The sequence below is a fragment of the Podarcis tiliguerta genome (genome assembly GCF_965153285.1).
Source record: "Podarcis tiliguerta genome assembly, chromosome: 2".
In the NCBI taxonomy this organism is placed as follows: Eukaryota; Metazoa; Chordata; class Lepidosauria; order Squamata; family Lacertidae; genus Podarcis; species Podarcis tiliguerta.
The window spans coordinates 81,284,035-81,296,493 of record NC_139535.1 but is presented as its reverse complement, the minus strand read 5'-3'; the positions used below and the strand labels follow the sequence as shown (position 1 = coordinate 81,296,493).

Genomic DNA, 12,459 nt, shown 5'->3' with positions numbered 1-12,459 from the left:
ATTCAACTCCCAGTGTTGTATTGTGGCCACTGGCCAAGTGTCAAAGTAAAAGAACAAGGAACAAACACCTTGGCTTCACAAGCCTGATGTAGGCAGTCATAAGGAAGCAGAAAGCTTGCAAAAGGTAGAGTTGAGCCTCAGTACTGATAATAATGGTTTAGTGGTTTGTGCACAAGCTGGAATGAAGCCTCGGGCTTGTTTTGAAACTAAGTCTGTGATAAATGATAGTCCTGGTTGTAAGACAACATGATGAGAAAGTAAAACTAAATGCTAGCAAAACCACCTAGCCATATGGGAGGATGGAGTGTGTAAGCCTGAGGTTGAGCTCATTCCAGTTTACACATGTAGCACTAAACCATGCTCTGGAGCTATGTGCAAACTATACCAATACTGTAGTTACATTCACAGGTCAGAGTAATCCATGGTTTAGCCTGTCAGGAACGAGCTTAGACAAACTTTAAGTTCAATCACTTCCCTCCTCTTTCCATGTGGCATGGTTGCAAGTAGGAATTCAAAAGCTTTCATTTTACTTTTTATTAACCACCCCTTGTCATTATTGTCAAACCTGACAAAGGCCCAGTTCGCATGCAGTGCTGAACCATGATTTAGCACTATGTTCGTGAGCAGGAAGCAGTATGACCAAAGTCGCGGACTCATATACTTCCTCATCACCTCAAGCCAGGAGGAGAAGTTTGCCAAGATTTTGTAAAATAAAGTAAATGCTAGCTTAGTGTTATATAGATAAACCAGAGATACAGACCACCATGGGCTCCTTGGGAGGAAATTTAATAAATGAAACTGGATAGTTAAACTTCATAACCCATTATTTGAAGATGGCTGATCATATTATAGAGCTCAGACATAATGTGAAACTCAGGGTTGTTGAATTTGGAAGCAAAGGTTTATTATCTTTTAGCTACACCAGAGGAGAGGGAAGGGGCATCAGTGGATCCTAACACTCACCTATGCTTGGCCCTGTCACACTGAAGCATAGTTTGATGTCTGAATGTAGCTGCTGCTCCTAAGAGTGGCTAACTTGTTGCCCTTCGATTCCCTTCAGCTCCAGCCGGCATGATAGGAATAATGGGAGTTGTAGTCCAACGACATTTGGAGAGCCACAGGTTAGCCACCCATGGTTTTGAGATCAAGAAGGCTTGGTGCCTCCCTGTTGCAAATGTCTCCTTTGGCAGACAGGATCTCACTATCAGTACACATCCACTTAGGGCGCTGCTTCAGTTTCTTTCATTTCAAGTAATTTTAATAACCAATTCACAGTTGTCATTTATTAGAAATTACATGTTCTTTATGGGAGGGCAGTTATGGCATTAACCGTCTAAGAAATAATAATTCACATGCACAAATGATACACATAGCTTTTATAGCTTGTGTATATGAGAGAAGAGAATTTGGAAATTTGGGCTCCTTTATGTGTTCCAGTCTTTTAGCACCCTCTCCTGACACTCCTTGTGTATTGCACTGTTTAAAAGGGATCTGGGCTGTTCAAGGCATTTCCTAAAAGAACATAAAAAAGAAATAAGTAGCATTTTTAAAAATTTGAGTTAGTGTTTGAAGAATTTTTCTGTTTAAGACCGAAAGCCTAAAATTTCCTTTTTATTGCTTTTTGATAAAAGAATTGGTTATCAGATTATTTCTGATATTTTATCATCACTTTACTAAAATGTAATCATGTTGCTTTACAAATGTTAAAACAATAATAAGGTAACAAATAAAAAAACAAAAATAGAAAACAGACAGCAATTATACATCCTTAAAAGCAATGTCTTGCAGAAACCTGTTGAACAAAACAGTTTTTGCTTCTTCCCTAAAAGCAATTGGGGATGCTGATTTAATTTTGTTATTCGATTTCTTACCCACCCTTCATTATGAAGGAAGAATTAAAAAACACCATCCCTTGAAGTGTACTGCACCACCAGGTGAAGTTATTCACAGGGTGGAAGAGCAGGAAGTGATACTTCTGTTACCTTTTCCACCACTGATGCCACTTTTTTATATGACAGTAATAGCTGCTGAACTTTCCAACTGGTTCATGCTGGTTGAAGGTATGGTAAGGAAAAAGGGAGTAGTGTGAGAATTCTGCTCAATCAGACCACGGATCTATCTGATCCAGCTTCCTGTTTCCAACAGCAGCCAGCAACATCCTTTTCTTTCTTTCTTTGGTGGAAACTCAAAAGCAGCACATGACGGCAACAGCTCTCCGCTATTGTTTGTTTCCCATAACTGCTATTTAAGGACATATGCAGTGTTTCTCAAACTTGGGCCCCCAGCTGTTGTTGGACTACAACTCCCATAATCCCTAACTACCAGAACCAATAGGGATAATGGGAGTTGTAGTCTAACAACAGCTGGGGACCCAAGTTTGATAATTTTGTGTGGTAGAAAAAATTATAAATTAAATGTCATGTGAATAAGTGCTTTAAAAAAACACCAAACCATTTTGAATCTACTGCCAGTTTAACCTAATGACTGTATTCTGGATTTTGAGAGGAGGAAAAACATCATTTTACATAGTGAAAGCTTTTATAAACCTGTCCACTGTAGCCACCCAAAAAGCCTGAAGCATTTTAGATTTTCCATGTAAGTGAGGGTGTTCTAACCTCCTAATCATTTTATTGCTTTTTCTTCATCTTTTCCAGTTCTAACCCTTTTGAGATTTGTTAACCAGAACTGAATACAATGTTCCAAATATGGCCAGTTTAACTTTAATGAACAATAGCTAAGTTTCCATTGTACGGGAGAAAAATTGAGATTTTTGCCATGAGTAAACAACAGTCCAGAAAGAGGGAAGGGAAAAGCTATGCTCACTGCTGGTTGCAACTGTTAAAAACTGTGCGGCTTTGAATACAGATGTACCGTATTTTTCGCTCTATAACACGCACCCGACCATAACACGCGCGTAGTTTTTAGAGGAGGAAAATCCATAGGCATGCCACCCGTAGGCATTCCCTCCATAACACGCACAGGCATTTCCCCTTACTTTTTAGGAGGAAAAAAATGAGTGTTATGGTGCAAAAAATACGGTATTTTGTGGGAAATGTGGTATATAAATCAATTTACCACGACTATCCTGTGGCAATCATGAGGTGGACCTTTTCAATTGTGGCATGCACCCTTTCCTCTGAAATAGGACAAGTGCCTACTATTGGCTTGGGGCAGTTCCTAAAAACTTACCTTTTCTCCTAGGCCTTTACTGAGCATTAATACAGGTGGCTCCCCATTTACCTGGGGGTTGCATTCCGAGGCACCATGCACATCAGTAGGATGTGCATAAGCTCACCCTGCTCCTAGCTGATGAGAAATGCAAAACCAGCTATACATGGCAGTAGCAGTAAGAAACAAGGGAGGCAGGCACACTCCATTGGGTTCCTCCTTTTCTCAACTTCTTCTGCCGGCAGCTATTCCATAAAATTTCTGCAGCGGGAGAGATGGAAAGCAGGACCACTCGGTCGACTCAGCTGAGACCAGTTCAATTTGGCTCCCTCTGTTCCTGAATTGTTTCCATTCCAGTTGGTCATTGAGGACTATTATGTACCTTTAAGAATTGTTTCCTGAATATGCTTGCCTTCCTCTTCCCTCCTCATTGCTTTCCTTTTGTGTCATTTCTTTTAGATTGCATGCCTGTGAGCAGAGACTGCCTTTTGTATTGATGTTATATAAGCTACTCTGAAAGTCTTTTCATTTGAGGAGTGGGGTAAACATCCTTTAAAGGCATTTTTTGTGAAAGACTTTGAGTAACATTCAGCTATGGCATCCTGCTGATGCTGTGAACTTGTGTAAAATAACTTCCCCTTCTTTTGCTTCTTTCTGTAGCCCCTTGTATGCTGCCAAAATCTGTTTCTGGGGCTGGGGGAGTAGAAAGGAAGGTCCTGGCATACCTGCTAGCACAGTGTTGGATCTTGTTCTCAGGAAAAATGTTTAGTAAAATTTGGTGAAGAGAAAAGATGGATTATACTAGAAGACTCCACACCTGCTTTGTTCAGGGTACTCTGATGGTTCGGTTGCTAGCCTAGTGTAGGATTTTACAAAGTAAGAGGGTGAACCAAGCTACATACTTGTGTGGGTGCATTCTTTTACTCTCTGCAAATGGAAGCACACACAAAAAAATACGTTTTGTGCACAAATGTATAGTTAACCTTATCTGACCCATGTTTAATATTGTTGCATTTGCTTTACAGAGTGCCTAGTGGAGAATGCAATGGGATCAATAGCATGTCTGCGGAGAGTGGCCCTGGGACAAGACTGAGAAATTTACCAGTAATGGGGGATGGACTAGAAGCTACACAAATGTCTACAACACAGGCACAGGGCCAAACCCAACAAGGCAATACTGCAGCTAATAACCCACCTCCACCAGAGACCTCAAATCCTAACAAACCCAAGCGTATGACCAACCAGCTGCAGTATCTGCTCAAAGTGGTGCTCAAGACACTATGGAAACATCAGTTTTCATGGCCTTTCCAGCAGCCTGTGGATGCTGTCAAACTAAACCTCCCTGTAAGTATAGACTTAAGATACATTGCTGCTCCTTTAATTCTCTTATCATTTAGTGGTGTGAGAGGGCAAGGGGTGGGATGCTTGTGGAAGATGGGAGGTGAGGAGCAACCCAAAGGTGGAAAAAAATGTGCATGGCAGCGGAATTGGCTAGGGGGTCAACAGGAGAGGAATAGAAATGTAGTTTCATGAGGACGGAAATAAACATAAACGTTAGAGTTTCTTCAGAAGTGTTGAAGGGACTGGGAACAGGACTAAAGAAAGCATGTGGTCAGCTGAGATTCTAAAGTACTGAATATTATAGGACAAAGGGGCATCAAATGGGCCTACAGTAAAGTGAGGGAAATAAGTTAGATAATGTGGAGTAAGGAGTAGGCATGTGGGTGGGGAGAAAATCAAGCATGAAAGCAGCATATGTTATGCTCAATGAATTAAATTTCATAGGAAGGATGCTTGATACAGCTGGAAGGTGAAGAAGGGCTATCATCCGGTGTGCCCATCCATATTTTCAGTCGCCATTGCTGGCTCCCAACATCCCTCCCCGTATTGTATATCTAATGTAGACATAATTCCCCTGGGTAGGAGTTGTATCACTTTGGGCTGTATATAGCAGATAGCACAGCATTTCTTTTCAATTAATTAATTGTGGCAGCAACATTTATTTGTATGGTAAGGTTATTTTATAATTATTGTATGGGAGTATTTTTATTTGCTTGATGCTTAACTTTCCTCGTATCAAACCTAAATAATTGGTTTGGTTGGCAAATGGGAGGTTTTATTTTCGTATTTAGTTTTTCTGATACCTTGTTACTACTTGGCTTACATTAGCCATGCCTCCATGATTTATCTTGTTAGTTATCCAAAGGGTTCTTCTGTGAAAAATCTGAAAATAAGACCTCAAAGTCTACTTACTAGCTAACCAACAGACCATAGTAATGTGGACACTGATATGCTGCTTCCCCACCACTCAGGGACCATTTTATTCAGCTGTATTACTCAGGCAGTGTGAAAGAAATCTTGCAAGCTGTTTGAAACAACATTCCTTTGTTGGAGCACTCCTAAATAGATTTCTCTGCATGCTTGGTCAGTGGTCAGCTTGTATTCTTCCTAGTCAGGATATTAGGTTGATTTTAAGAACTGTGATGCCCAGTGTACCTATCCTGATTTTATGGGCCTGATCCATAGCATTCCTGTGCTGTGCAGCACTGCATGGTGCTACAGGGATGCTTCTGCCCATGAAATTGTTGAAAATTTGTGTTGCCAAAGAAAGAACAAATAAATGGCTACCAGAGCCCAATGGAAATGTTACAGAGCATGCTTACAGGGCTACTTCATTCCCTGACTACTAAAGCTATACATGCAGTTCAGGCAGATCCCTGTCTTTCAGTATGTCCTGTTGTTGTTGAAGACTAGCTAACTAAACTGGTGGTCTGAAAAGAGAGCTATTGACAGGAATTGTGAACTGCAGCCCCAGAATCCTTCCCAACATTAGAAATGTTGTTTTAAAAGTTCTGGTTTACATTGTTTACTGGGTGCAGATACCTTACATTGTTTGAGCAGACAGCTGATGGTTTTCCATATTAATTGTCATGAAATTTGGGCTCTATCGGCCATTAGGTGTGCGTCTTTCCTTTACATTAAAAGTCTGTTTTAAACCCAGTATCACAGAGGAACTGAGGGTTGAACTAGATAGGACTATGTCTTGCCTTTGGTTAAAAGTAGCTATGGAGGGATAAGGATTTAAAATGGGTTTCTTTTACCCATGTGCCCCCCACACCAGTCCCCCAATGGATGTTGCATCTGAAGTTGCCATTAGCTACAAAGGGTGTAAAAGATGTGAATAATACAGCACTAATGTGTCTGACTGTGTAGAAGCAGTTATAAATAGATATTACGATAGCTAAGGATTAAAAGGTTGAATGATTTCCCTCTTTGTCAGTTGTTTTGATAAGACTCTGAATGCTTCTAGGTTTAAAATTATTTTATCTTCTAGACATTGTTACTAAATATGTTGACATATTAATTATTAGAGTTGGGACAGAGAGAAAATTTATAAGCTTTTCTACCTGAAAGGCTTGAATGAAGTGTGCCTGGTAAAATGTTCAGTTATAATAATTAATCTTCTCTGTTGCCACAGGATTATTATAAAATTATTAAAACTCCTATGGATATGGGAACAATAAGGAAACGCTTGGAGAATAACTACTACTGGAATGCTCAAGAATGTATCCAGGACTTCAATACAATGTTTACAAACTGTTATATCTATAATAAGGTATGTTGTCTTCATATATTTGGGCTTTCAAATTATGTGTCTGTGACATCGCATGAGACTTTCTCTCATGCAACAGTATTTTCCTTCTTCTACCTGCCCTATAAGCAAAATTTCTTTTAAAATATATTCTTTATTTAGAGAAGATAAAATTCTTCACTTTTTAACAGTTTTCAGAATTGAGATTTAAAACAAGCAGATTCCAAATGTTTAACACTGATAAACTTGTCTGCCTTGAGATTTTTTTAAAACAACAACAAAAAGAAACAAGATATAAATCTCTACAACAAAACAATATTATTGAATCCATTTCAAAAGCAGATATAAGTGTGTATGTTACTTTAGTTATATAATGAAATACAGTGAGTTGGGGGGGGCGAGAGCTGTATGCTGGCAAATACTTGAATGGCCAAATTTAATTTGGAAAAAGTCAAGTAGAACCCAGAAGTGACTACATTAGACACAGTGTAGAATATGATGTGGTTAAAGGGAACCCAAAGCCACAGGGCTTTTAATGAAAGCGTGCAGCTTGGAAATTGCAATCTAAAAGCTCTGCACGATGTCTTAAGATCACATTGCAATAAATACATCCATATCAAGGATGTTTTTTAATGAAAGCGTGCAGCTTGGAAATTGCAATCTAAAAGCTCTGCACGACGTCTTAAGATCACATCGCAATAAATACATCCGTATCAAGGGCTGTGTCCAGTCTTCATCTTAGGCAGAATAGACCTGTTGAAATTTATAGACATGATTAACTTAGGTCCATAAATTTCAGTGGGTTTGCTTTGAATAGAATTTGGAAACAACCCCAGAACATGGCATCCAACACATCCAGGCGTCATTGATACGAATTAGGCAGATTTATTGCCACGTCATTCTGTTATTTCCATGCTATTAGAGTTATGAATGTGTGTAACCTCTTACATTTTTTGTTTGTTCAGCCAGGGGATGATATTGTTTTAATGGCAGAAGCTCTAGAAAAACTTTTTCTGCAGAAAATATCTGAAATGACACAGGAAGAAACTGAAATTGTTATAGTCCAGACAAAAGGAAGAGGACGGGGGAAGAAGGAAACAGGTACTGATATTGGGACTGCCCATTCACTTTGCAGGGGTTTTTTTTCTTTTGGACTAGCCAGTGCTCACTGTCATTACTTATGTATTTGAATAGGGTGGATTAGCTTGTACTTGAGAAGAACTTGAGTTTGTGTGTGTGTGTTTCATGTACCTCTAGTATCCATGTCGGGGAGAGAGAATTACCTAGTGTCAGCAAGTAATAATGCAGAAACATCTCTTAAACAAAGCATCGACATCAATCACTCCCTTTGTCTTGGGGTGGGGGGCAGAATCTATCCCTGCTAATAGGCTCTCAGCCTGGGAAAGTGGAGTATAGAAATCACTTTCTTTAGTTTTCCAATGTACAGGGTAACAATACTTCCCATGCCTCTCCCCCAACAAACCAAAAACTATCCAAATAGAAGGCTCTCACTTTAAGAAGAGGTAGGAATTCGTATCTCCAATTTCATGTACAGTTTAGCCCCAAAACATCAATCTCTATAAAGAAAGGAAAAACAGTAACACGGGTAAGCAAAAATTCATTATTATTTTTTTGGGGGGGGGATATGCCCTGCACCCCAAAGGCAGTCCCAGAAATAGCTACAGCAGTCACTGTTGCTCAGCTGATGATAATGAGCCAGGTAATGAGGCTCCCAGTCACACAGCCAGTCTATTTGCCCACCTCCCTCCAGCGCCTGCAAGGCATAGCATTGGTTTCTCCTGGAGGCGCAGAAGGCCTCCAGCTTTGTCCACACTCAACCAGTCTTGCTCAAAGTCCTTGAGCAAGCAGGTCTAGCTTAAATTAAAAAAAAAAAAAAAAACCAGTTCTGGAAGGAGCACTGAGAATGGTCAGCCTGTTGCGCAGCCAGCTGAAGATAATGAACCAGGTAACTAGGCTATCAGCCAGCTGAAGATAATGAGCCTGGTAACAAGGCTTTCAATTTCACAGCCTCTTGATTTGCCTACATCTCCCCAGCATTTCCATGGCATAACAGTGATTTCTCCTGCAGGGGGTTGGGCTATTTGAACTACGTTTTTGCATGTGTTGAGGTTTGCTGGGTACATCACATGACTCTGCTTCCTTTTCTAACAGTTACATCCAAGGCTGGAGCATCAACGGTACAGAATACAACTCAAGCATCATCCCCACCACAGACGCAGGCTTCACAGCCAAATCCTCAGCCGGTGCAAACAACTCATTCCTTTCCTTCTGTGACCCCTGACCACATTGTCCAGACGCCATTACCAACGCTGGTGCCTCCCCAGCTTCCCCCACCACCACCTCCCCAGCCTCCTCCTCCCCCTCCCCCTCCTTCAGCTTCTGTCCCCCAACCCATTCAAACACACCAACCAATTATCCCAACTGCTGCACAGCCCATGAAGGTGAGTAAATTACAGCGTTGCTCTTTTGTTTCATTATGGCAAGTGACAGTTTTAGATGAATAGGTGAAATGGCTTGCCAAAAGCTATATTGATCCAGGGCATATTTCTGCTTAAGGTTCTCTCACTACATTCTTGCAGAGTTAGGACTTCCCCCCATTTAAATTTTGTTTGCCTGTAATCTTCTACCTCTGAAGGTTAGAGAGCAGGGTTATATTAGAATATATGCTGTGCTTGTAGAAGACCCAAGTTCTATCCTTGGTATGTCTCCTTTGGGTCGGGAAAGAATTCTGCATGAGACCAATGGGAGCGGTTGAATCTCAGTGATAGAGCCCATCCTTTGCATTCAGAAGGTTCCAGGTTCAGTTCCTGGTATCTCTAGGTAGGGCTGGGAAAGACTCTTTTTTTAAAATTTAATTTGTTTAATCATTTTTTCAATACAAACATCAACCGCAAAAGAGACATACAACAAAAACCATAATAACAATAATAACACAATTTGACAATTCAGATTTGAATACAGTGATATACCTATGACTACACCTTTTAAAACAATATTTTCCCACCTCTCTCTCCTCCCCCTACTTCCCACCACCATCCGCCTTATCGCTTAAATATTGGTTCCAGATTTCTTCATATTTATCCATTCTTATTTTGTGTCGACATGCAATTTGTTTGTATGTAGCTAATCTGTCCATATTATCAATCATGTGCTCAATGAAATCTTTTTGCGGCTCTTCCAATTCATCAAAATAAGGTTTTTTGCTTCTAATATAGCACGATACATCCATTTATTTATTTTTTGACCCCTTGAAATCTCCCATGTTTCCAGAATATAATTTAGAATTAAATTCAGTTCCTCTAAATAACAATTTCTTTTTATTACTCTTGCTATAAATATCCTCACCTCACACCAAAATGATCTTATCAGGCAGTTAATCAACATATGTACTAAGTTCGCCTTTTTACTCCCACATCTCCAGCAGTTGTCTGCACTTGTTATTTTCTTCTGGTATAGTTTTTCTAGAGTCCAGTGGACTCTGAATATTATTTTCTGTTTAATAAGTCTTAATCTTAGATCCATAGAGGCCATTTCTGTTGATTTTATACTTGACTCCCATATATCATTTGTTATCTGTACCCCTAACTCTTCACTCTACTTTTGTCTTATCATATTCTAAATCATATTTCTTCCTGTTGAGTAGGGTTTTATATGGTGCAAGTGTAGAGTTTTTGTTTTTGTTGCAGAGATTAAATCTTGTAGTAGTGTGGGTGTTTCCGATGCTGCTATAGCATCAGGGCCAAACTGCCTTTCCAACATATGTTTCAATTGGATGTATTGCCATTGTGTTTCACTGGTTAATCCATACTTTACTTGGGAAAAGACTCTTGACAGAAACCCCGGAGAGCCTCTGCCAGACAGTGTGGACAATTCTTGGCTAGATTGTCCAGTAGTATGACTCCTATGTTCCTAAGTGGAGGCATGAATAATTGTCAGTGCTGGCCTGGATGAATCATTGTACTGACTTGGTAAAAGAGAAAACTTATATATCTTTTTCTTAAAGTTGATTCCCCCTTCCCCCCAATAGTGTACCCATGCTGAGAGTCACTTCACAAATCTCATTTTACACAAACTAGTAAGCTGCAATTGGCTGGGCATTTCTGCTACGTGTGCACATTCTTAAAATTGTGTGTTTCCCGTATAAAGCATGAAGGAGCCTTGAGCTTTCCCTGGAAATAAAGTGGTTGAAATGTCCTCTGCTACCTTCCTAGAACATCTTTTAAAAATCTTTGAGAGAAATGTGTAACTGTGCAATCTCACTGTCCGAGGTAAGTCAGCTTGAGCTAAGTAATGCGACACCCATGAACCAGGTGCAATATGTACTACCTCAGGTGGAAGCCATGTTTTGTACCACGAGGAACCGAAAAGCAACAAAGAGAAAAGCAAAAGTGGTGTAAAGTCTGATTAATACAGCCACTAGATGGTGTATTTGATGGCGAAATGTAGACGTTAGTGGTTAGCACAGGTTTTTATATTGGTGTGGTCGTTGCATGGGAAATTGCCCCTCTTTAGTGTGATACAGTTTTAGCCTCTCCAGTGCAGATTCTTAGATATTTGATTCCTATCATTGGTCAGGTCAGTACTGAGGTTTGACCCTTGTTTTTCACCTCTCTCTTTTACATGGAGCTTGCAAGTGAAAACCAGATCTTCCTACTACAGATAACAATTACAACATTTCTAAATGTACTTATGAGGGAATAAGCTCTATTGAGCACAGTAGGACTTACCTCTGAGTAAACTTGGATAGGATTGTGGTGAGTGTTTTGTAAAGGTAGATATAGGTAACGTGATTTTTAGACAACTATGCTTTTCTCAGTTTCAAAACTGGGTATTCAAAATTTTCATCTTGAACAGCACCATTCCAAACAGCATTCAAGTGAAATGAACTTGTAATGAATTCAATTCTCAAAATGTGATGTTTTCATGTCATCAGTTCAGAAACTCTTATCATGTAAACTTAGTACTATTGGGGAGGAAATTAAAACATTCATTTTAAGTGGGCAGCATAAGCTGTCTGTTTAATGTAGCACTTTAGAGTGTTTGCATTGTTTCACATGCATTATCTAAGTCAGGGGTCCTCAAACTATGGTCAAATCCAGCTCGCCTGGGTCCCAAACCTGGCCCACCCGGCCATTGCAGAACCCGCCTCCGTCTTACTTTTTCTAGTTCCGACTTCGGGCGCAGCTGGAGGGCCTAGTAAGTGGGGCGCCGCTGGGCAGCAAAGGACGAGTCCTTCCCAAGAGAGAGGGGCTCCAGCAGGGGTTCTCGTTCCTTCCCCGCCCCAGAGACAGGCTCTTCTTGGCGTGCCTTTCCCCCTCTTGCCCCTCTGAAATTTCTTAGGGGCGGGAAGCAAGAGGTGCGCTGCCCTGGACCCAGCTGCAGCTCCCTTAGTTCCCACTCGCAGGCGTGGCCAGCCTTGAGTCACGTGCAATTAACGCTTCCCCACGTTCCTCTTGGACTCTGTATCTCCCTGCCTTGTGAGTGCTATGGGGGAGGCTCCTCGGAGGCAGTGGACGAAACCCATCAGCGCACAGGTTTCTCCTTTTGCTGCCCCTCCCGGGCGTTTGTGTGGGAAGAGGTGTGCATGGACAGACCTGTTCTGTAACAATCCTGCCTCCTTTGTTTTTCCTGTTTTTTTGTGCACTACAAATAAAATATGTGCAGTGTGTATAGGAATT

General features: G+C 40.6%; 1 protein-coding gene across 2 annotated transcripts in view; it reads left to right on the top strand.

The window, feature by feature from the left end:
* The first annotated feature begins 4,197 nt into the window (after positions 1-4,197).
* Positions 4,198-12,459, top strand: part of BRD4 (bromodomain containing 4) — a 42,966-nt gene continuing 34,704 nt past the window's right edge. Inside the window, exons 1-4 of one of the 2 annotated variants that reach the window (XM_083429667.1) lie at positions 4,198-4,512; positions 6,647-6,784; positions 7,726-7,861; positions 8,933-9,222. In XM_083429667.1, coding sequence (XP_083285793.1) covers positions 4,228-4,512; positions 6,647-6,784; positions 7,726-7,861; positions 8,933-9,222 — 849 coding nt within the window. In that variant the 5' untranslated portion in view covers positions 4,198-4,227. The remainder of the gene's footprint in view (positions 4,513-6,646; positions 6,785-7,725; positions 7,862-8,932; positions 9,223-12,459) is intronic. The other variant, XM_083429668.1, reaches the window with a different exon arrangement.